At 39.0% G+C, this 24,683-nt stretch overlaps 2 protein-coding genes across 6 annotated transcripts; both read right to left on the bottom strand.

Annotated features, from left to right (window-relative positions):
- Window positions 1–1,103: 1,103 nt before the first annotated feature.
- On the bottom strand, window positions 1,104–9,969 carry LOC117417220 (P-selectin). 5 transcript variants are annotated; one of them, XR_009330755.1, is made up of 15 exons: window positions 9,639–9,969; window positions 9,016–9,097; window positions 8,200–8,592; window positions 7,471–7,578; window positions 6,943–7,128; window positions 6,280–6,465; window positions 4,674–4,859; window positions 4,400–4,585; window positions 3,541–3,726; window positions 3,268–3,452; window positions 2,807–2,996; window positions 2,458–2,575; window positions 2,262–2,289; window positions 2,029–2,089; window positions 1,104–1,936 (listed from the first exon to the last, which is right to left on the bottom strand). XR_009330755.1 is itself a non-coding variant. In XM_059034850.1 (15 exons), exons 1-14 carry the CDS (start codon window positions 9,639–9,641, stop codon window positions 2,038–2,040), a joined length of 2,094 nt encoding a protein of 697 aa, XP_058890833.1. In that variant the 5' UTR covers window positions 9,642–9,965; the 3' UTR covers window positions 1,104–1,936; window positions 2,029–2,037. The 5 variants fall into 5 exon arrangements, 4 of the variants coding, with proteins under 4 accessions (XP_058890833.1, XP_058890835.1, XP_058890834.1 ...); XM_059034850.1 differs by having other exon boundaries at window positions 2,458–2,580; window positions 9,639–9,965; XM_059034852.1 differs by having other exon boundaries at window positions 2,458–2,580; window positions 9,016–9,086; window positions 9,639–9,965.
- Window positions 9,970–12,305: 2,336 nt separating this feature from the next.
- Window positions 12,306–19,751, bottom strand: LOC117416740 (E-selectin-like). The gene is made up of 12 exons (XM_034028126.3): window positions 19,614–19,751; window positions 19,405–19,474; window positions 18,828–19,211; window positions 18,017–18,124; window positions 17,312–17,497; window positions 16,124–16,309; window positions 14,945–15,130; window positions 13,793–13,978; window positions 13,594–13,698; window positions 13,135–13,242; window positions 12,957–12,978; window positions 12,306–12,845 (listed from the first exon to the last, which is right to left on the bottom strand). Exons 1-12 carry the CDS (start codon window positions 19,614–19,616, stop codon window positions 12,800–12,802), a joined length of 1,590 nt encoding a protein of 529 aa, XP_033884017.3. The 5' UTR covers window positions 19,617–19,751; the 3' UTR covers window positions 12,306–12,799.
- Window positions 19,752–24,683: the final 4,932 nt, after the last annotated feature.

Raw genomic sequence — 24,683 nt, 5'->3', positions numbered from 1 at the left:
TAGTCAGAATGTTTCACTTCATGTTCTTAAAAAAGAATAGCAATAAGAAGCTTTGGATTAAATTCGAGTAGGGTGCTTTGTATATGTTTTTTTTTTCTTTTTGCATTTTTGGTTTAATTTTATTTCGTTTTTTTGTGTGTTTCTATTTTAAATCTCTCTCAGCTTGGAACTATGAGTTCTAGTGCTAGTTCTAGTGCCTGTATGCTCAATCTGAGTGACACGGTGGTATAAAGGAGTGTTTTGCTGTGCCACTAATGGACCAGGATCTTTGTGAGCAGTGGTCATGTGTTCATGTTCCATCCTAGTTATAAGGGACAATAATTCCAGATTACACACGAAAAACCTTACAGCCCCTTTCAATAATTGTAACCCGTCCATCCTCAGAGCTCCTCAGACTTCATTGGTGTTCTATAATAAAGCTTGCCACTGAGGGCACCAATGATACTACTACAGTACTGCAGCCAGCACTTTATATGATACAATTAATTGCTTGAGCCCTAAACTGACACCCCCAATGTTGCTTATCAGTGAAGAAGTTCTCTTCCTTTTCTCAAACGGTATGTTTTACTTTTCCTGGGATGAAAAAAATGTATATGGAAACAAGAAAACCAACACTTAAATTGTTCACTTGATCAGAGCACCCTCTGATTCGAGATGTAAGCTATAGTGAGCCACAAGAAACAGTATAGATCAATTGTTACAGTATTTACTACTACTGAATGCACAACATACAGTGTAGGTCAAGTGAAATGCTACTGCACACATTTCACAGCAGGTGGCGCAATTTACTAACTGTCACTATAGTACTGTACTGCTACAATAGAGTATATTATCAAGAAATTCTTTCAGTGGGGAACTTGTACACTTGCAGTTGAAATTATTGTAATAAAAACGAGCAAGAACGAACTGTGTGTGGTTCAGAAGTTAGAAGTGGGCCCTTGTAGTTTACCCATGTGTTTTTCTATGTTTTTTGCAATCATATTTTGTTGTGTTCTTAAATATTGTGGGGAGAGTCATTCATTTTATGAATACACATTAATCAATTTTCTATTTTTTTCTATAGTATGTTTTTCAACCAATTAAATGGGGATCATACAAAACAGAATTGAATATCGACAGGCAGTGAAAATAAGTTTAAACAAATTAAACATGTTCAAATGTTCACGGCAAATGATTGCAACATAAAACAAAGAGAGCAAAATTCATTTTGACATCATAATAAGATTATGCCTTTATTCCTAGACTTTTTTGGTTAGAAAAGCAGAATGCATATATTGTGAAGCTCATTTTTCGGGCATCTGTAACTTATTCTTCAATTTCACTTCTTGTAAATACTTGTTCAACAGTAGCACCCACTGGGAAAGGCAGGGGTAGGACTGCTGCTGCCTAACACTGGGTCTTTAAAATAGCAGCTTCCCATCTCCAATTCATTTCAGATGATCTGACCTGTATGTGAGGCAAATTTGGGTCCATGTGTTTCCGGGATTAAAAAAAATTAATCTTATTTTAAAAACAGATAACTTGGGAAACTTACTGTAACATTAGTATAAACACTTTGATAAATGATCAAGTATCGATAGGTAGACAATTTAATTTATCAAGAAAGAACCATTGTATATTAGAATTTGTTTTAGAAATGTATTATCACAAAGGTTCAGTGTGTTTTATCTAGTCTAGCTGAATGATGAATGCAAGATAGATTGATCCAGCAAAAAAAAAAGCTTTAAAAAAACCGTACCATTAAATTTGACGAAGTTTTTCAGCACTAGAACTCTCAACATTGTTATATTAAGTTCATTACAGAACGCACATACAGAGTGCAATATTTTAAAACCAGCCACTCCAGCTTTCTCTCTCACAAAGCAGGGAATAAATTTAACTGAATCAAAATGGGGTCAAATTGTCCTCTGGTCTGCCATAAACATTCACAGTGCCGCTAGAAAACAAGAAGAGAACAAAACATGATTATAATTTGTAGGTTTGTGTGGAAGTAAGTGGCATTTCCTTATTTCATTAAGGGTTACCTACCTAGGGGTCTTAGATTCCATCATATGCAGGATTTGCACATTCTTCTAAAACAGCACTATTCCTGTCATAAAAAACATATAACATGTTAGAAGATTAAATCAAATATTTTACAGTTTTAAATATCAGCATGGAAGTGTGTTTAATAATAATAATAACCAATGGAGGATCAAGAGCTATCCAGAAAAGTTATGATGATGGATTCCAACAAAAGAATAACATGCAAGAAATCTTACCCTTCAGGACAAAGTATTTGTTTGTCACCTAAATGAAAATGAAAAAAAAAAAACATTATAAAACTAGTGAATTAGTTAATCAGAAACATAGAAATGAATAATAGTTTGCCATAAAAAATCATACAGTATTAATTTGAAGACTGTAGAGGTTCAAATAAATATAAAATGGCACACATTAGGATGGATATTTCCTTACTTTGCCTGGCAAGACGTTTTACAATCAGAAACACGAATCCACCAAGAAGAAGCAGCAAAACCGCAGCTCCTGAGCCCACACCAGTGTACAGTAACAGTGCCATTCCAGTAGACATCACCTGTGCTTAAATTAAGAGGAAGAATGAGAAAGAATTACTTTGAAACTGCCATGCATGTTGTAGCTAGAACTGGCAACAATAAAGTGAAAAAATCAATGCCAGTATCTGGATACAGATGTTTTCTTTTGAGCAGAAAGGAACTGGCTCATGATATGAATTGTATTTAATGTATGAATTGTAAAATGCTATTTTGTAGTAATATAGTAGGTTTGATTCAGATATGATCAATACCTGCACAAGAAGGAACGGTTCCAGTCCATTGCCCATCAGAGGTGCAGTGAAGCCTATTTGTTCCATTAAGCTTAGACCCTTCTGCACAGCTAAAGTAACAGCTGGAAAGGAAACTAAAATATCCAATTGGATGGGAGCAGTTCATTTCCACTGCTGATGATATAGGCAATGGAGGACATTCTACAACTGCAATGATGACACAGAAAATAAATATCAGGCCAGTACAGACAAATTTATAAGTACAAATCACAAGTATCATTAGCCTGCTTAAAGATACTAAGTTAAGCAGTCCAACATAATTGGTCATTAAATTCACTGTTTCTTCAATGTTTATATGCACTTGAGACACCAAGTATATCTCAACAGCTGTCATTGTTATGCTAACAAGTACCTTGAACAACAGCAAGGAACAGGTACTGATACCTCTATTTAAACCAATTCTCCAAAGTAATAGGTTCACCTTGGCATGTGGGCAGGGGTTCTGTCCACAGTCCAGAGGCATTACACTGCAGGATGTCTGAACCCCTCATTATGAAACCTTCTTCACAGCCCATCTCACAGCTCGAGTTGAATCTGTAGTCTCCAAATGGATGTGAGCAGTTCATCACACCTCGGACTGGAGTCTTTAATGACTCGCATTTTAGAGCTGAAATTATGTTTAAAAGTCAGTTTCAAGAAGAATGCTTAACATTAAATAAAACTGACAGAAATGATATGTTGTTGTTGTGATTTACCTTGACAGGCTGGAGTCTGTGCAGACCATCGACCCTGTGAAGTACACTGTGTGGAGTTTGTTCCATTGAGAAGAAAGCCTTTTTCACAGCCAAACCAGCACCCTGAGTTATAACTGAACTTCTCAATTGGATGCGCACAGTCCATTGAACCATGACTGGGGATACTTAGCGCTTCACATTTTACAGCTGAAAAATAAAATGTTTTAAACATTATCTGTATATGTTTTTAAATGTTGTTTGCTGTTTTATAGCACAAGTCTGTGATTCAAAGTTCTGTTGGATATTATTTAACAGGGACTATTTTCTGGATAATGGAGCAGTCAAAATATGATGGACATGCAAAATCTTAAAGGGGAACTGTACTCAAAATTTCAAGGCTCTCTAAATGCTCTGTATACATAACAAATGTGTCTCGATGCACCAATTTTGTTAAAAAGTCAAACGTTTGGCCAGTATTTCAATTTTTTTGTCAGCTTTCTGGGTCAGCTGGAAATGCAGGCCTTCACCATATTGGAACCTTTCTGGCGCTGCTGCTATGTCATATCGTTGACAGCCATCCACACCAGTGAACGCCGGCAGGGTGAATTGTGGCTGAAAATGTATCAAAAGCTTTAGTTAACATGTTTTCTATTGAAATGTTTATATATTAATTTGCATTACAGGTCCCCTTTAATAAAAAAGGTGTATAGGTACTTGTGGCAAAGTGGTTAACAGTGCAGCTGCCTCGCAGGTCGGGAGGGAGATCTAACACCAAGAATCATTCAATCTCTGTCACAGTACTGTATATGTTTTATTATTATTATTATTATTATTATTATTATTATGCAGTCCTTAGTGTATTAGGTGGTTTTAGACTCACCTTGGCATGTGGGCAGGGGTTCTGTCCACAGTCCAGAGGCATTACACTGCAGGATGTCTGAACCCCTCATTATGAAACCTTCTTCACAGCCCATCTCACAGCTTGAGTTGAATCTGTAGTCTCCAAATGGATGTGAGCAGTTCATCACACCTCGGATTGGAGTCTTTAATGACTGGCATTTTAGAGCTGAAATTATGTTTAAAAGTCAGTTTCAAGAAGAATGCTTAACATTAAATAAAACTGACAGAAATGATATGTTGTTATTGTGATTTACCTTGACAGGATGGAGTCTGTGCAGACCATCGACCCTGTGAAGTGCACTGTGTGGAGTTTGTTCCATTGAGAAGAAAGCCTTCTTCACAGCCAAACCAGCACCCTGAGTTATAACTGAACTTCTCAATTGGATGCGCACAGTCCATTGAACCATGACTGGGGATACTTAGCGCTTCACATTTTACAGCTGAAAAATAAAATGTTTTAAACATTATCTGTATATGTTTTTAAATGTTGTTTGCTGTTTTATAGCACAAGTCTGTGATTCAAAGTTCTTTTGGATATTATTTAACAGGGACTATTTTCTAAATAATCTCACAGCTTGAGTTGAATCTGTAGTCTCCAAATGGATGTGAGCAGTTCATCACACCTCGGATTGGAGTCTTTAATGACTCGCATTTTAGAGCGGAAATGATGTTTATAAGTCAGTTTCAAGAAGAATACTTAACATTAAATAAAACTGACAAAATGATATAAGTCGATCAATCAATCTTTATTTTATATAGCACTTTTCATAGTGGACCACCATCAAAAAGCACCTTACAAGATGCAGTAACAACAAGAACATCCATTATATGTTAAATACAGTGGAAAGTGCATAATACACGACAGTAGTATAATACATTAAATAGTAGCAGCAACACAGCAGCCAATAGCAGATATCTGGCTTAAAGAGCATGGAAAGCAAGAGAGAACGGGTGGATCTTAGGAGCTGATTTAAAGCGAGCGACGGTGGGAGCATCATGCACCAAAGCTGGGAGAGAGTTCCAAAGAGTCGGAGCCATGAAGTTAAACGAGCGTTCTCCAAGTGTGGTGCACTTTTGCTTGGGGATAACAAGCAGGCCAGAGTCAGATATGTTGTGATTGTGATGGTCTGTGCAGACCATCGCCCCTGTGAAGTACACTGTGTGGAGTTTGTTCCATTGAGAAGAAAGCCTTCTTTACAGCCAAACCAGCACCCTGAGTTATAACTGAACTTCTCAATTGGATGCACACAGTCCATTGAACCATGACTGGGGATACTTAGCGCTTCACATTTTACGACTGAAATGGAAATGTAAAGACTATAAGAACTATCAATAGTGTCTATATTGTGTGACTAATTTATTTCCCTCCAGATACTATCCTGCATAGAATATTGTACATCAATAGTGAAATGAGTATTTCGATTTTACTTTTGTGCGTGACACATAACATGTAATCAAACAAGGTGCATATGTTGCAGATAAGGACAAAAGCATTAAAACTTTGAACTAAAATAAAGAATAAAGTAAAAATATAAAAAATAATATTAAATTCTAAAGTCATTACACTATATTAAGAAAAACTCATGACAATATTTCAGCTGTTATGTGACACTAGACATTTATTTTGTAACCACAACATAAGGTTCTGTCAAAACCAATTGCAGGACTAATATCTACTTAACTGATGTCTTCAACTGAGTCACAAACCTTGGTGCTGTTTTCATAGAGCATTGCCTCTCCAGAAATGGTATAGGATTGCAAATTGCTTACCTGTCCCCTTGGTTTCATAACATGTATGCATTCTAAAATATAGCATTCTAAAATATATTATAAAGTCTATAAGACAATATCAGTTTATACCTTTGCATGTTGGCATCTGTCCTATCCACTGTCCTCTTGCTGTACACTGTAACCTGTTTGGTCCACTCAATGAAAACCCCTTTTCACAACCAATCTCGCAGGTGGAGTTAAAACTGTTGTCTTCCAAAGGGTGGGTGCAGTTTAGGATTGCTCTTATGGGAGTATTCAATGCGTTACACTTTACAGCTGCAAGATTCACCAAGAGATACTGAATTAGTAACCTCAACAGAAGGCATGTGTTATGTCTGGTAATAGAAACAGAATAGGGTGCCTTTCATTGGTACATTATTGTGTTGTAGTTAAATTCCATATAATACAAATAATATATATTTGTATTATATGTATTATGTATTATGTATATGTATTTCTATTAGGACAGCAATTGGGGATAAATCTCTAAATCTCTTGGAATTCAATGAGATTAGGTGTCTATTTGCTCTGTCCTGGTCACTATGGTAGCTAATTTGCTTGTGTGAACACCTGATGCTGCTTAAAGGGCCAGTACCCTTAATTTGTATTGGGTATATTTTGGAAAATAAAAGTGCTTAACCGCATTTCTGAGTCCTGAATCTGCTCTTCCTACTGCTTGCTTGCATTGGCTACCCTTCCACAGCCAGATGAATAATTGGTGTTAATTGAAATCAGTTCATTAAAGATCCATACCTTGGCATGTTGGTGAGTCTGTTGTCCACTGTCCTGATGCTTGACACTGTAGCAGCCCTGATCCAGCCATCACAAAGCCTTGGTTACAGCCAAAATCACAAGATGAGTTGAATTGAAATGGTCCAAACAAGTGGCTACAGTTCATGGTGCCGTGGTGTGGGGGGTGTAGATTTTCACATTCCATAGCTTGTGTTCCAAAAAACAAGATGATATTTACAAAAAGAGACAGCAAAGGAATGGTGCAATATCTGCATGCTATTAAACCTGAGTGGCATTTAATAATCATGCATTACTTGTATTGCTGCATACCATTTGATTGTTTTATATTGTTATTCACATGTTCACATAACAAATTCCAGCCATTTCTTTTAAAATGTTTTTTAAAAAACATCCATAAAAATATGTTGCCGTTTTGATTGATTACCCCCCCTAGCTTTCTCATATTTCAGTCAGGTATTTAATTTTGCGTTAGACAAATACTAATATCCTAATATTCATCAGATGCAAGAAATGAATAAAAAAACTAACCATATTCACAGCGTGGTCCCTTGAATCCCGGGTAGCAATTGCATGTATAGTTTCCAATTGTTTCTATACATTCCCCCCAGGCAGTGCAGGAGGAGGCTGTGCAAGAGGCTAATAAAGAAAAAGATTCACTTCAAGCCCTAGTAACTGTATATCATTAAACAGGAAGGACATTGGAAAATGATATATTATTATTAATTTATTTTGCAGACGCCTTAATCCAAGGCGATTTATAGAGACTAGGGTGTGTGAACTATGCATCAGCTGTAGAGTCACTTACAATTACGTCTCACCCAAAAAACAGAGCACAAGGAGGTTAAGTGACTTGCTCAGGGTCACACAATGAGTCAGTGGCTGAGGTGGGATTTGAACCAGGGACCTCCTGGTTCCAAGCCCGTTTCTTTAACCACTGGACCACACAGTCTCCCATGGTGTAAAGTGGCATGCTGTGAGTCCAAGAAACTAGATTCCGATTCTAATTAATACAGAAAGGAGAAGTAGCCATATTGGAGTAAATACTTGATTATTGAATTTGAGAGTTTGTTCAGTTTGTTCAGAGGGAATAGCCATTGTGTAGATTGCACCATTTTGTCGTAAGTGAACAAAGCATTTAATTTTACAAAACATAAAAGAAACAGCAGAGGCCTGCATTTGATATTACTGACACACAGATATTACTGATACACAAACAAGTTTTAAAAGCGACTGGCAGCTATTTTCTAATATAATTACCTTGAAAGCACAGGGCTCCCTTTTGTCTTGTACACCTTTCGTCGTTCCATTTTGAAGCATGGGAAGAACGCTTGATGTAAATCTCCACGCAGTCCTGAGCTCTTCCTTTATTGTTTGGCTCACCAGGGGCCCAGTTTTCAGCTTCTTTCTTTAAGGTTTTGTTAGTTCCAACCCATGTCCACCTGTCATTGATCTTCCTGATACCGATCCAGTAGTAGTTAGGGTTACTTGGTAAGACATCATTCAGGTATTTTATCTCTTTTTGATTCTGAATTGCAACCATATCAGTAAAGTGGTCCCTGCACCACTGTCGAGCTGTGTCCCAGTTCATGTTTGGAGTAATGTTATAATGGTATGTCCAGGCCTTCACGCCACCCTTTCCAGATAACATTTCTGTTACAAACAAGAGAGCATTACAGTCCATTACAAATTAGTTTAAGTGCAGCATTATTTACTGTGTTTCTATCAAATGTACTCTGTTGACTTTTCTATTGCTTGTCTTCCCCTACTTAATCTTCTGCCAATATCTTGCTTTACATTACATTCCTTATAAAAAGATAAAGAAAGGCTTCCATTAAGAAACACATCCTCTCACAAATGTGTCTTGTCTTTCTTTGCACTTGCTGCAAAATAGGACTCAAAATGCACTGTAGAAAATAGTCGGAGAAACGCATCTACAAAAAAAAAATCTGAGTTTGTTTCATATTTTTTCAGTCTCTGAAGGAATGTGAGTATCCTGCAGAGCGCAACAGGGCTTTGCACTAGACAGTGTTAGGAATTAAAAGTTTTGAGAAATAAGCAGGAACAGAAACATACCATAGCTGATGGCAACCAAAGAAACAGCTTGTATTATATGCCAGTTTAATTTCCCACTTGGATAATTTGCCCTGTAAAAAATCTGTAATTTAAGTGAAAAATAGACAGTTTAATAATTAGATGTTCTTAAAAATCACACTTGTTTTGGAGATCTCGTGTTTAATTACTGTATTTAACAATTTCAAGACTGAATGTTATTAAAACCAATTCCATAACATCGCCTTCGTTTTAAGTTAACAACTACAGTACACACCTGTAGATATTTTCAGTCTCAATGTGACACATTTTCATCTATCAATTGTAACAGAAATTAAGTGTAAAACCTAATTGTCTAAACATATTTAATTACGTAATCAAACACTTCTTACAGACACTATGTAAAAATAACTATCAATCTTCTTAATGTATCACAAAATATTGACTTTTTTTAAGGATTTTCTTAGAAAGCTTTAACTCATAATGATATAATGATAGATATGCTTAAAATGTTTAAATTAGATCTTTAAAAAATCTTGAAACTACTCATGAGTTTAAGCTCTATGGGAGTTTCTACCCAACAACATGTAAAAAAATGCAAGAGTTCAGTCTTCAGTACATAGAATTAAAACAAAAACATAGCTTACCATTTCCTAAACTTTTTGTGCCTCTTCAATTTGAAGCTGTATCCCTGCTCAGTTCTTGCTCATGTGCATGGACTTCCTGTTTTCTTAAGTTTTGACAAGATTCCAAAATGCCAATGTCATCATCATTGATGCTTTATCTTTAAGACTCACTTCATAAAATATATACTTTTGACTTGGTATTGTATGTGAAAATAATCAAAAGATTGTTAGTTAAAAATACTATTGGGTACCATTGACCCTTACTGCACTGCCTTTATACTGTAATGACTCAGTAAATATAAATACGGTTGTGTGATAAGAATGCAACAACGGGCTTAATTACAAAATATTATTTTTTTTTAAATGCCAGTTCCTAGTGTCAGTGTAGTTCAAGGCAGTTAGAGCATTTAAAAGCAGGGGGAGTGCCAGGGTGATCTGAAAGCTTTGACAGACAATGATCACAGCCAAATGAGACATGCATAAAGACACTTTTTTTCAGGACATCCCTGTAGAGATACTGTACAGTATATAGAGCAGAATAAATTATTGCTTTCCTATACCTCACTAAACTCAAATAACTGTCATAGACTATCATCCATGATAACCACATACAATGAACTCAGTATGGTAACATGTTACACATAATTACACTTTTATTATGCATAGTTACAATGGACTTTTGCATGAAATAACCCTAACCCTAACCCTAACCCTGCTACAATTGTGTGCTTACATATATTGTGAAAAAAGATATACACATTAAGTACATTATAACTATGCATAATAACATTGTAATTATGTGTAAGTACACATGTATTTACTAAGTAACTGATATATAGATACACAATATAAAGAGTTACCCTCAGTATATAATGAATTCAATAACTGCAGATAATAAATTCAGAACTCAGTCTCATAGCACATAACACCTGTCCACAGTCAAACCTCCAGACCCTCCCCTTCTGCCCATATTGTGTACTTACTCTCTTTTTTTAACAATTATTTTTATTCATTTTCCAATTTTTCTCCCAATTTTGAAATGTCCAATTGTTATTCAACCTAGCTAATCGCTGCAACCCCCAAACTAACTTGGGAGAGACGAAGACGAGCACTCGCGTCCTCCGAAATGAGTGCCGTCAGCCGTCTGCTTTTTTTCGCTCTGCAAGCCTGTCGTGCAGCCATATTCAGAACTTACAGTGTCGGAGGACCACGCAGTTCTGAATTGCGTACAGGGGTTGCTGGTGTGCGGTGAGCCAAGGACTCCCCAGCCTACCTAGCCCCTACCCCGCCCAGGCAGTGCTTGGCCAATTGGTCGCCGCCCCCTGGGAATTCCCGTCCACGGTCGGCAGTGGCATAGCTTGGATTCGAACAGGCGATAGGGCACATCCTGCACTCAGGGCGGTGCCTTTACTGGATGCGCCACTCGGTGAGCCATGTACTTCTCTTTCTAGATTACTGGAATCTTTAAATTAAAAAGTCAAGAAACCTGTTAATTACACGGGTCGACTTGGTGTCTTCAGGTCATAATGTGATGAAATTAGATTACCCAAAATATAGATAACATGTTGCAACAATCTTGGGTGGTACCCCTTCCTTTGTTTTGTAACATGTGCAATGTACAGTACAGTTAGGAACTGAGCTATTACGACAATCAGTTATTCACAATGCAAGAAAAAAAAGAACAGTGGCCCAATACATCAAATGTAACAAGGAGGGGATGGGTGCCAGTAGGTTCTGCCCTGTGTTGTGAATGTTATACAGAAGGCCTGTGGTGTGAGGGGTGTATCTGAGGTGCTCCTCAGCATGTCACCCTCATGATAGTGTTCCACCCACACAATATGATAAAACTCAGGTCCAATGGTTCTTTTCTTCAAGCTGCATTTTAATTAATTAGATCTGAGCTGTTTCCAAAGTTCAAAGTACATTTAAACAGCAGATTGGTTTACCCACCAAACAAGCTGTCTTGAATGAATCAGTCTTAATATACTTTTATATACACAGTTACAGACAGTAAAGGTAGTATTTTACTTAATAGTAACATACAGTACAAATACAAATACATTATTAAGATTTAATATTTGTGCATTTTAAACATTCCCAACATTTAATATCAAATACAAGTTATTTATTTAGGCACTTGTTGCAGTAAGAGATAAACAGGTTAATATACAATAAAAGACACATACAGCATTAAAGTGAACAGAAACATGGACTGCTGTACTGCAGCAGCTGTTTAGCCAGCTGCAGTTTACATTGCCAAAGAAGTACAGAGTATGTTGATTAGATAAGCATCAAGAGAACAGTATCTTAAAACACAGCGCTAGCACTTTCACTGATATTCTTTAGCGGTTTGGGAAAAACATGAGAAGGATGTGACTTGATAAAGCTTAAATCATATCAAGTTTGGTATAAACAAAACTGTCGGCACCAATACCAATACCAGAATAAAAAAAGCAACAATATTTAACATATTATTGGTTAAACAAGTCGATGCAAGACTTCTTTTATACACATATTTTTACCATGGGAACTAAGGGCCCTAACTCTACTAAAATGAAGCATTCTTTGTGTGAAAGACTGCTATCCAGAGTGAAAGGCTATAGGTGTCTCACTATCAATTCATGGCCCTTTTCAGGTTTCATGAGCACAATTAACTGGAATTCTATGAAAAATAAATGATGCGTAATGTGTAGTTATTGTTATTTATTCATTTTTTAATCAATGCAAATTACAACAACAAAACAAAGTTAATAGAAGCTGTGGAACAGGCGTGCCAGTTTAGAAGTAAACAAATGAAAGAAGCTCCCTTGAATAGCTTCGGCCATGTTCAACATGACTTGCTTACATCGATTATATTTGATTTTCGTTTTCATATCTTTGCTAGAACTGCAGCATTTAAAACGCAAGGCGACACGGTTATAAATACAGATAACCTTGTTGCAGGACACTTTTACAAGGCAACAGCCTCTTTGAATATGTAAACCAAACATTTCAAAATGGACAATCATTCAACAACCAGCCTGGACACCATTTTCAGATCTTAATACCAACCCCTTTAACATCACTGAATATAATACATTAGACGGCTTTGTTAAGAACTGTTCCACTTTACATCATTACAACAGTCATGCAGTTAAATGATACCCAGGATACAGAAACATACATGTTTCCTGGTTCATATTTTATAGGGTGCTTTGAGCTACATCAGGGGGCTCCATCCCTGGCAGTCTGTTTAAGAAAAATGAGAAATGAATATGGCAGAAACTTTCATATGTGCACAACCTTCAATGTTCAGAAAACAAATTATAATTTAGGGTATGTGAATAGATATTGTCTTACCTTGCGTGAAGATGCTTCTTTTCTTGAAAATAAAAATGAAAAGTGTATATCAGATAACATCAAACAAAAGCATTTACAATTTGCTTGTCAAAAAAATGTATATTGTAAGAGTGACTTTTACAGATACTTATACGCTGTATAAGTCATATATAGTCGTAACATAATGCAATGTACTTACTCTTCATATGACGTCTCAACAAAAAAAATATAATCAAAGAGACTGCAAGAATGGAGGCACCAACTACAGCCATTGTCAGATGGCTATAGTCTAGAAGATCACTTTGAACTGGAAAACAATAAGAATATTGAAAAAGTATTACAAAATAATCATTTGACTATTTACTGTCTCAGTTTGGTTGTTTATCTTTTACATATTAATATTTAACTATCTATGATCCCATAAAAAATGTACCTAACAATTAAAGAAATCATTAGATCACACAATGTAGGTGTTAAAAATAAAGTAGATCATTGAACACCAAACGGATTTGTGATATTGTCTTTCCTTCTACTTTGACTTTGGTGTTAAAATAAGATTATCTATGTCTATACACATACATATTCTCATAAATATGTATGCTACACATATTTTACATATACAATTAGTATTTATGTTTAAGTTTCAGTTAATTTGTACCTTCTAAACATTCAGATGTGCAGGTTGAGTTGAAACTAACATTTGCAAATTTGTCATGGTTAATTATGATTTGGCTTGGTTTTGATGGGTCTTCAAATTTCACACCTAAAATATAAAAAAATACATAAATTACTTGGCAAGCTGTTGAGTAAAGGTCATTGGAGAGCATACATTCAATTAAGTTCAATCAACTGTATACCTGTACATGTTGGTATTGGCTCTGTCCAATGCCCTGAAGAGTTGCAGGTAACCATGCTCGATCCATTTAAAGCAAAGCCTTCTGAACAGTGAAACTGGCAGGTTGAGTTGTAACTAAAACTCCCATATCGGCCAGAGCAGGTAATTACGCTGTGGTCTGGTTCTGACAGGGTGTCACATTTCACAGCTAAAAAATAAAAGTTTAAGAACATGTGCAATTTCAGACATTTCCATAATCAAAATTTAACATCAATTGGAATTGAACAATACAGGCATTTTAACAATTTTACATATATTCTGCCTAATTTTATCTTCAAATGTAGATTACATCTTGATCCATAGGTAGAAACAACACCTGTATACAATATGAGAGAATGAAGAGGATTGTCATGTAAATACTACATGAAGCAACAGGTAGTGGACAAAAAAATGGAAACACCAATGTAAAGTCACTTAATAGGGCATTGGGCCATTATGGTATCCCGAGCTGTGGAGTTCTCGGCGGACCGTTTTTGATGAAACTGGCTGCTCGCGCCCCAGGTTGAAATTTGCATTCAATTGTTCTGCAGCTGCTCGCCTGTTTTGCCTTGCACTTCGAATTAATGCTCGGATATCATGATCCTGGAGTATGTGCTTCCGCCCACTGTTGCCCTTTGCTGATGATGTCTTTCCCTTGGAATTCCATCTCGACATCACTTTAGACACCGTTGCTCGTGAAACATCAGCAAGTTGAGCCTTCTTGGTCACCGAAGCTCCTGCCAAACGCGCCCCAACAGTCACCCCTCTTTCAAAGTCACTGAGGTCTCCTCTTGTAGCTATGCTAGCCATAATTATAGGCAACCAGGTCTATCCAGCATTTTTATACATGACCCTAAGCATGCTGGGATGTCATTTGCTTAATTAACGCATGAGCCACACCTGTGTGGATGCCCTTGCTTTCAATATACTTGGTGTCCCTCATTTACCCAGGTGTTTCCATTTTTTTGTCCACTACCTCTATATATATATATATATATATATATATAAAAGATATATTCATACAGTAAATATATGGTTAGTTCAGTGTGTAACCAAGAATGGAGGTTACTTGGCAAGCTGTTGAGTAAAGGTCATTGGAGAGCATACTTTCAATTAAGTTCAGTCAACTGTGTACCTGTACATGTTGGTATTGGTGCTGTCCAATGCCCTGAAGAGTTGCAGGCAACCATGCTCGATCCATTTAAAGCAAAGCCTTCTGAACAGTGAAACTGGCAGGTTGAGTTGTAACTAAAACTCCCATATCGGCCAGAGCAGGTAATTACGCTGTGGTCTGGTTCTAACAGGGTGTCACATTTCACAGCTAAAAAATAAAAGTTTAAGAACATGTGCAATTTCAGACATTTCCATAATCAAAATTTAACATCAATTGGAATTGAACAATACAGGCATTTTAACAATTTTACATATATTTTGCCAAATTTTCTCTTCAAATGTAGATTACATCTTGATCCACAGGTAGAAACAAGACCTGTATACAATATGAGAGAATGAAGAGGATGTCATGTAAGTACTACATGAAGCAACAGGTAGTGGACAAAAAAATGGAAACACCAATGTAAAGTCACTTAATAGGGCATTGGGCCACTATGGTATCCCGCTCTGTGGAGTTCTCGGTGGACCGTTTTTGATGAAACTGGCTGCTCGCGCCCCAGGTTGAAATTTGCATTCAATTGTTCTGCAGTTGCTCGCCTGTTTTGCCTTGCACTTCGAATTAATGCTCGGATATCACGATCCTGGAGCATGCGCTTCCGCCCACTGTTGCCCTTTGCTGATGATGTCTTTCCCTTGGAATTCCATCTCGACATCACTTTAGACACTGTTGCTCGTGAAACATCAGCAAGTTGAGCCTTCTTGGTCACTGAAGCTCCTGCCAAACGCGCCCCAACAGTCACCCCTCTTTCAAAGTCACTGAGGTCTCCTCTTGTAGCTATGCTAGCCATAATTATAGGCAACCAGGTCTATCCAGCATTTTTACACATGACCCTAAGCATGCTGGGATGTCATTTGCTTAATTAACGCATGAGCCACACCTGTGTGGAAGCCCTTGCTTTCAATATACTTGGTGTCCCTCATTTACCCAGGTGTTTCCATTTTTTTGTCCACTACCTGTATATATATATATATATATATATATATATATATATATATATATATATATATATATAAAAGATATATTCATACAGTAAATATATGGTTAGTTCAGTGTGTAACCAAGAATGGAGGTTACTTGGCAAGCTGTTGAGTAAAGGTCATTGGAGAGCATACTTTCAATTAAGTTCAGTCAACTGTGTACCTGTACATGTTGGTATTGGTGCTGTCCAATGCCCTGAAGAGTTGCAGGCAACCATGCTCGATCCATTTAAAGCAAAGCCTTCTGAACAGTGAAACTGGCAGGTTGAGTTGTAACTAAAACTCCCATATCGGCCAGAGCAGGTAATTACACTGTGGTCTGGTTCTAACAGGGTGTCACATTTCACAGCTAAAAAATAAAAGTTTAAGAACATGTGCAATTTCAGACATTTCCATAATCAAAATTTAACATCAATTGGAATTGAACAATACAGGCATTTTAACAATTTTACATATATTTTGCCAAATTTTCTCTTCAAATGTAGATTACATCTTGATCCACAGGTAGAAACAAGGCCTGTATACAATATGAGAGAATGAAGAGGATGTCATGTAAGTACTACATGAAGCAACAGGTAGTGGACAAAAAAATGGAAACACCAATGTAAAGTCACTTAATAGGGCATTGGGCCATTATGGTATCCCGCTCTGTGGAGTTCTCGGTGGACCGTTTTTGATGAAACTGGCTGCTCGCACCCCAGGTTGAAATTTGCATTCAATTGTTCTGCAGTTGCTCGCCTGTTTTGCCTAGCACTTCGAATTAATGCTCGGATATCACGATCCTGGAGCATGCGCTTCCGCCCACTGTTGCCCTTTGCTGATGATGTCTTTCCCTTGGAATTCCATCTCGACATCACTTTAGACACCGTTGCTCGTGAAACATCAGCAAGTTGAGCCTTCTTGGTCACCGAAGCTCCTGCCAAACGCGCCCCAACAGTCACCCCTCTTTCAAAGTCACTGAGGTCTCCTCTTGTAGCTATGCTAGCCATAATTATAGGCAACCAGGTCTATCCAGCATTTTTATACATGACCCTAAGCATGCTGGGATGTCATTTGCTTAATTAACGCATGAGCCACACCTGTGTGGAAGCCCTTGCTTTCAATATACTTGGTGTCCCTCATTTACCCAGGTGTTTCCATTTTTTTGTCCTCTACCTGTATATATATATATATATATATATATATATATATATATATATATATATATATATATATATATATAAAAGATATATTCATACAGTAAATATATGGTTAGTTCAGTGTGTAACCAAGAATGGAGGTTATTTGGCAAGCTGCTGAGTAAAGGTCACTGGAGAGCATACATTCCAATTAAGTTCAGTCAACTGTGTACCTGTACATGTTGGTATTGGCTCTGTCCAATGCCCTGAAGAGTTGCAGGCAACCATGCTCGATCCATTTAAAGCAAAGCCTTCTGAACAGTGAAACTGGCAGGTTGAGTTGTAACTAAAACTCCCATATTGGTCAGAGCAGGTAATTATGCTGTGGTCTGGTTCTGACAGGGTGTCACATTTCACAGCTAAAAAAAAGACAGATACATGAGTTATTTCTATTTCAAACTGCGAATGTATTTAGCTTCTTTTCACTACATTGCTTTGCTTTTTTTGTTTTTATCTATTAATCCTACTTATGTATGCATTATCTACAAAACCCTTGCTAATGTAGGTGTGTGGGCCCTACCTATGTCATATTTGAACATCCACATGTTACATTTTAGTTTACTGTTAATACATATTTATCCCTTCCCTAAGTATTTCAATTAAAACCACAGACTTAAAGAGTATTTGGCAATATGATTAATTTAAGAGTAAAATGAAAATCTGAAACATGTGTAATTACAGAAGGTGTAATTATAGCATCATGTTGTGGCATTATTACATAATGAAGTGAAGCCTTATCATTACAGCTCTGAGAGGGGTGGAGAGGTTAATGCAGCAGCTTCAGAGCAGAATGGAGACATGATTTCAGTGTGTAAATCTTTGAAATGAAATACTCTGAAGTGTAATGTATATGTTTTAAAATAGTGAGTAAAGTCTACCATTTTGACAGTGTTTCCCGTTGAATCCCTTCTCACAATTGCAGGTGTAATTATTAATAGTTTCTGTACATTCACCATGACCACTGCATGTGGACTGGTTGCACTGAGCTGATGGAGAACAAAACAATTGGTTATTACAATACAATTACTCGCTTGATTTAGAAGCACACACGTTTTACATTCAGTGTGTTATATAAAATGTTTGATTCTGAACGTCACTATGTTCCTAAACCAAATGTTTCATATAGTGGTTGCCATGATTCTGTTTAAGTCCAATCATTACATGTAATTGCATACATGTGTATACAACCTCATCTCTCAGAACAGCTCAGCTTAAATCTTATGTTTCTATTACAGAATTTTTAAATAGAACATTCTATTAAACCTTTAGGTTTTTTAGGCACACTATTCGAGTATGGGTTTAAAATCTTTCTGAATTCTTTCCTGACTGAATTTATATCTGTGTAAGTTACAGTACTGCACAAATTAAATATATTGGTATAAAAATCAAGATGAAAGCCTGGAGTACAAACATGAGGTGAAAATGTATATGTGGCTTCTTCGTGTTGCCATTAAGCATTTCACTGTTATTATAAGCCAACCACATTTCAAGAATTCATTCAAGTATCTAAACTGGACTGCTGCTAAAGCAATGTTAACAGTATGTTTACAGCATTCAGACTTTTCAGATTCACTCCATACCAGAACGTAGATTTCTCTTTTAGAAACTACATTCTCTGAAATGATCAATAACAATCTAACTGATATAAAACAGATCACACAGACTTCACTCATGTATGGCATACAGTACCTTTATAGCACAGTGCAGTTTTTTGTTTCGTACAAGGTTCATCGTTCCATTTCCCTACATCAGTGTCTCTTTGTATATACATTTCTACGCAGTCCTCATTTTGTTCATCATTAGGTTCACCTTTAGCCCAGTTCTCTGCTTCTTGACTGAGGGTTTTGTTGGTTCCAACCCAGATCCAGGTTCCATTTAATTTCCGAATCCCAATCCAGTAATGCCCCCTGACCCTTGGAAACACCTCATTTAGATGTTCATTTTCTTTCTGATTCTGGATTGCCACCATATCAGTGTAGTGGTTTTGGCACCATTGCCGTGCTTTTTCCCATTGCATTTGATGAATAGCACTGTGGTATGTCCATCCCTCAGCACATCCCAGCATGGTGAATTCTAAAAGAATCAAAAACATGGAAAAAAACTGATGTGGGCCTAAAACATTCAAATAAAACCAAAGGTAACAAACTATAATGGTTTTATACTGTCTGAAGCAACAGACAAATGTCTCCAAAAATAAAAATGTGAAATACAGTATAAGAATGGCTGTACATGTAATGTATGAAACTCAATTGGTGTCAGTCCATACCGTAACTTATTAAGATTAGGATCCAGATGGTATTCCTCTGCTGAAACTCAGGCTTTTCATTCTGGAATTTCTATTTAAAAAGAAAGTTTTTTTTTTTAATTAAGCCATTTACAATGTAAGAAGAAACCTGTTTGATTAAACATTTTATTTTATTTCAATTCACATGGTATAAACATATGTGACACACAAAGAGTAATAGTAATTCTTACCATTTTAAAGCTAATCTTTGTTTTCTTGGTTGACAAAATGAAGGTCTCTATTAGTTTCCTGTTTTGTTAGTAGATGTAAGCCCTGGCCTGCCTGGTGATGTGTGGATTCTTGCTAGTGCTCACAATGTATGAAATGTAAGCACCCATTGGTATATATACACCTCTCTTTGGTGTCATTTCGACAGTTTCCTTTGAATTGTTAAATGATTAGCATGAAATGGTGGGATGTGTCTAATACGGTAATAAGCAAAGAGGGAAAGAGAGAAAAAACTGCAGACGTTATCTGTACTTACATAAGAGATTGGTGAATGTGGCAAGAGAAGCAACTTCACTCTAAATGTCACTGAAATCAAATTGCCAAGCTGAATAATTACAAAGGCTAACTAAATTTCTAAGGGGGAACTGTCCGAGATAAAAAGTGAGTCAAAATATATAATAAAAAAAAAAAAAAATAGAACTGGAACATATAAAAAAAAACATATTCACATAAACATACAAAAGTCAAAGGATAAAAAAATACCTGGGAGCTTTCTGTTTTAATTACCATGCCAATATTAACACCCACAACCGTTTAAATCAATTGAGTAGACCCCCAATACTCATTGGTCATTATAAATCCTGCAGAATATAAAAAATGTTTGTTCTACTTTTCCTGATGGTATACAGTAGTGTGCAAATGTACCCCAAGATTTGTCATTTATATCCTTTATATACCTACCTGTATGAAAATCTCAGGGTGTGAGCATTACAATTTTCATTCAGTAATCAGTGATATAGAAACAATAGACACTCATGTGTGACAATGTTAGACCACTTTAATTAATGGATCAATTCACTCTCTGTCACAGGTTCCAATTGAATAGTTTCAGTCATTCCAGGTTTTACTGTACAGTTCTTAATGCCAACCTGTGCTTTTCTACAGATTGCCTGGAGTGACTCAAACTGCTATGCACATGGACCCTTATTTCTAATCTACCACTGATGTGCTCAAGGTCAACCATAGTACTATACTTTTCATGATGCTGACATATGTGTTGTTTATATCCCTTCTGAGGAAATAGAGCTGTGAAAACACACCCTATAATTTCAAGCACAACTTCCTCTGTTGGAAAAAAGTCAAAGATAACACCACCTGTACATTTGTACTGTGAATTCCTATGGTGATGTATGCTGGCTCCAATATGATAAAACTCTTCCTATCCTGTCTACAGGAGTCACCCCTTGGGCTTCCATTTTTCCATATGCTGTATGCTTTTCTAAATCAGTTGATGCACAGGAATGCAAATAAGGCTCTGTGGCAAAGTGGTTTGTAGTGTGCAGGTGTAGTGGGGTGTCACAAAGACGGCCGGAGTGGGTGGCGTCAGACCAGAAGCAGGAAATAAACAAGAGATGTGTGGTTTGGTGAAGCTGAGCGAATGCTTTCGCTCAGCATTTAATAAACAGAACAGAAAATAAAAGGTTTGAAACAACAAAAACACAGGACACGGCACTTGAGGCCAAAATAAATAGACAAACAAAACGTACTACACAGACAAAACACGGTGAGCAGATTTAACTACTATTATTATTATTATTATTATTATTATTATTATTATTATTATTATTATTATTATTATTATTATCTTTACCTCCGTCTCCAATCCCGTTCTCCACTCACCGAACACCTAACCGTGAGTGAAAGAAACGTGCATCTATATATACTGTTGTGCTGGGATTCAATTACTAATTAATTATTCACTTGAATCCCAGCACGTGAATTAATTCTGTGCAACCCCGTGCTCACATATTACATTTAACCAGCACGTGAAGTGATTTGTGCTCTCCTCGTGCCTAAATACAAATCTACATTTTAAATCACACGTGAAACACAGACCCGTTTATATCCCGTGTACCAATGACTATACACCAACATTAACACACACACGCAACATACAACACATAATATGCACACAGGGGCGGGGCACATTGCCACATATACCCCCCCCCTGTGCAAATCACACATGGCCTCAACGGCCACCTCCCCCCTTAAAAATCCAGCAGTCCAGGGCAAAGTCTCGGGCTGGGAAGGGAGGCTTCCAGGGGCCCACAGGTGGCAATGTTGCCAGTAGCCAGGCTGCTACTGGCCATGCTGTCAGCAGACGTGCTGACAGCTCCCAGACTGACTCCTTCAGCCGGGGCAGTCCTGGCAGTGGAAAGGCTGCTTGGGGGATGGTCTCCTGACCTCCCCTCTTCTTCGTAGCCAGCAGCTCCCTCTTCCGGGGCTCCGGCCACAGTCTCTTCTGCAGCACAAGTGCTGCAGTGGGAGCAGGTCTCCGGACCTCCCCCACGATCTCCGGCAGCAAAACTGCTGCAGTGGGAGCAGGTCTCCGGACCTCCCCCACGATCTCCGGCAGCGAAACTGCTGCAGTGGGAGCAGGTCTCCGGACCTCCCCCACGATCTCCGGCAGTGAAAGTGCTGCAGTGGGAGCAGGTCTCCTGACCTCCCCCACGATCTCCGGCAGCGAAACTGCTGCTGGGGTTGGTAGTCTCCAGACCTCCTCCCCCTTCTTCGTGGCCGACAGCTCCCCTTTCTGGGGCTCCGGCCACCGTACTCCCCGTGGTGGAGGTACGGGAAGCAGAGACAGCTCCTGCTGTTCTGCTTCTGGCAGTGGCGGAGGCAGAGGCAGCTCCTGCTCCTCTGCTCCTGGAAGTGGTGGTGGCGGAGGCAAAGGCAGCTCCCGCTGCTCTGCTCCTGCCGGTGAAGATGGTGGAGACAGAGGCAGCTCCTGCTGCTCTGCTCCTGGAGGTGGTGGAGGCAGAGGCAGCTCCTGCTCCTCTGCTCCTAGTGGAGGAAGCGGTGGAGGTGGCGGAGGCAGAGGCAGCTCCTGCTGCTCTGCTCCTTGCGGTGGAGGCAGAGGCCATGGGGCTGATGCTGGCCACTCAGAGGGAGGCTGTGGCGGTGCTGGCTCCCTCTGCAGTGGCGGCTGGGCTGGTGTGCGCCGTGCTCCCTTCAGCAGCATAAATAGAGGCTGCTGGGGGACACCAGCATCCTGCCCTTCTCCCCCCCAGAAAAATTCAGGGGGTTGACCCTGTAATTCCTCCCCTTCTGGCTCTTGGGATGGCAGCGATGGGGACAGCAGGCATTGTTCTTCTGCTGGTGGAGGTGGAACCAGCAGGTATTCTCCCTCTGCTGGCAGCTTGGGTCCTAGGGCTGTGGAAGCCCCGACTTCCCTCTCTTCGGGCTGTGGACGCACCGACTCCTCCCTTTTGGGCTGTGGACGCCCCGACTCCTCCCTGTTGGGCTGTGGACGCACCGACTCCTCCCTGTTGGGCTGTGGACGCACCGACTCCTCCCTGTTGGGCTGTGGACGCACCGACTCCCCCCTCTTGGGCTGTGGACGTTCGGGCTCCCCCCACTCAGGCGTAGGACGTTCGGGCTCCTCCCACTCAGGTGTAGGACGTTCGGGCTCCTCCCACTCAGGCGTAGGACGTTCGGGCTCCCCCCACTCAGGCGTAGGACGTTCGGGCTCCTCCCACTCAGGCGTAGGACGTTCGGGCTCCTCCCACTCAGGCGTAGGACGCTCGGGCTCCTCCCACTTGGGCTGTGGACGCTCAGGCTCCTCCCGCTTGGGCTGTGGACGCTCAGGCTCCTCCCGCTTGGGCTGTGGAGGCAAAACCAGCAGGCATTCTTCCTCTGCTGGTGGAGACGGGGACAGCAGGCATTCTTCCTCTGCTGGTGGACCTGCTACCTGGGCTGCTGTTCCACTTATAACTGCCTCCAGGTAGCTGAGGACCAACCCCACACCTTCCTCCCAGGTGCTTACGGTCTGTTCCCTCTCATATGCCTCCCATCGCTCTCTGTCCATAAACCGCAGGAACCGGACGGCTACTGGTATTGACTGGACCTCCAGCCCAGCATTCTCCAGGATCCAGTCCCGCACTTTGATGGCGTCTTCTGCCATTTTTTTTTTTTTTTCCTCTTTTTTTTTTTAATCCAAAAATGCTGTTCCTGCTCTGGCCTGAGTCCTGGAGGCGCTGTAGATCCCACGCAGGACACCACGTGTCACAAAGACGGCCGGAGTGGGTGGCGTCAGACCAGAAGCAGGAAATAAACAGACAGAGATGTGTGGTTTGGTGAAGCTGAGCGAATGCTTTCGCTCAGCATTTAATAAACAGAACAGAAAATAAAAGGTTTGAAACAACAAAAACACAGGACACGGCACTTGAGGCCAAAATAAATAGACAAACAAAACGTACTACACAGACAAAACACGGTGAGCAGATTTAACTATTATTATTATTATTATTATTATTATTATTATTATTATTATTATTATTATTATTATTATTATTATTATCTTTACCTCCGTCTCCAATCCCGTTCTCCACTCACCGAACACCTAACCGTGAGTGAAAGAAACGTGCATCTATATATACTGTTGTGCTGGGATTCAATTACTAATTAATTATTCACTTGAATCCCAGCATGTGAATTAATTCTGTGCAACCCCGTGCTCACATATTACATTTAACCAGCATGTGAAGTGATTTGTGCTCTCCTCGTGCCTAAATACAAATCTACATTTTAAATCACACGTGAAACACAGACCCGTTTATATCCCATGTACCAATGACTATACACCAACATTAACACACACACGCAACATACAACACATAATATGCACACAGGGGCGGGGCACATTGCCACATGGGGATACAGCGCTCCAACAATAACACACAGACAGAGTTCACGGTGCAGACAGTTCTTTTATTTTTATTTTTCCAGAGTGTTTAGCCATCTAATAATTACAAATAAACAAGTTATAAACAAAATACAGCACTCAAGGTTATCTTATCTCTGTACTCCTTTTACAGGTCAGTCCGTAACCATAATAAAGGAAAAGATCTCTCGGCCACACACCCTGATATACCTTCAGTCACGCCCCCTTTGGTAGCGAGTGCAATCACGTTTCCTCCAATTCATGACTGACACATCGCCTACTGCAGTAAGGCGCTGACTTCTAGCATTGTGGCTTCGCCCCCTTTTTGGATGGCCGACTTCTGACTGACCCTGGAATGAAGTGTGAAACC

The sequence above is a fragment of the Acipenser ruthenus genome, chromosome 12 (assembly GCF_902713425.1).
Source record: "Acipenser ruthenus chromosome 12, fAciRut3.2 maternal haplotype, whole genome shotgun sequence".
Lineage (NCBI taxonomy): Eukaryota > Metazoa > Chordata > Actinopteri > Acipenseriformes > Acipenseridae > Acipenser > Acipenser ruthenus.
The sequence above is the reverse complement of the archived record's forward strand: the minus strand, read 5'-3'. Positions and strand labels throughout refer to the sequence as shown.

Bases quoted from the DNA above. Each gene is read 5' to 3' on its own strand.
- LOC117417220 (XM_059034850.1), bottom strand. The intron at 4,860-6,279 runs GTATAAACTGAT...TTTATTTTTCAG, and splicing joins ACAGATGCCAACATGCAAAG to CTGTAAAATGTGAAGCGCTA. The intron at 3,727-4,399 runs GTGAGTCTAAAA...TTTATTTTTCAG, and splicing joins ACCCCTGCCCACATGCCAAG to CTGTAAAATGTGAAGCGCTA.
- LOC117416740 (XM_034028126.3), bottom strand. The intron at 16,310-17,311 runs GTACACAGTTGA...TTTATTTTTTAG, and splicing joins GCCAATACCAACATGTACAG to CTGTGAAATGTGACACCCTG. The intron at 13,979-14,944 runs GTACACAGTTGA...TTTATTTTTTAG, and splicing joins ACCAATACCAACATGTACAG to CTGTGAAATGTGACACCCTG.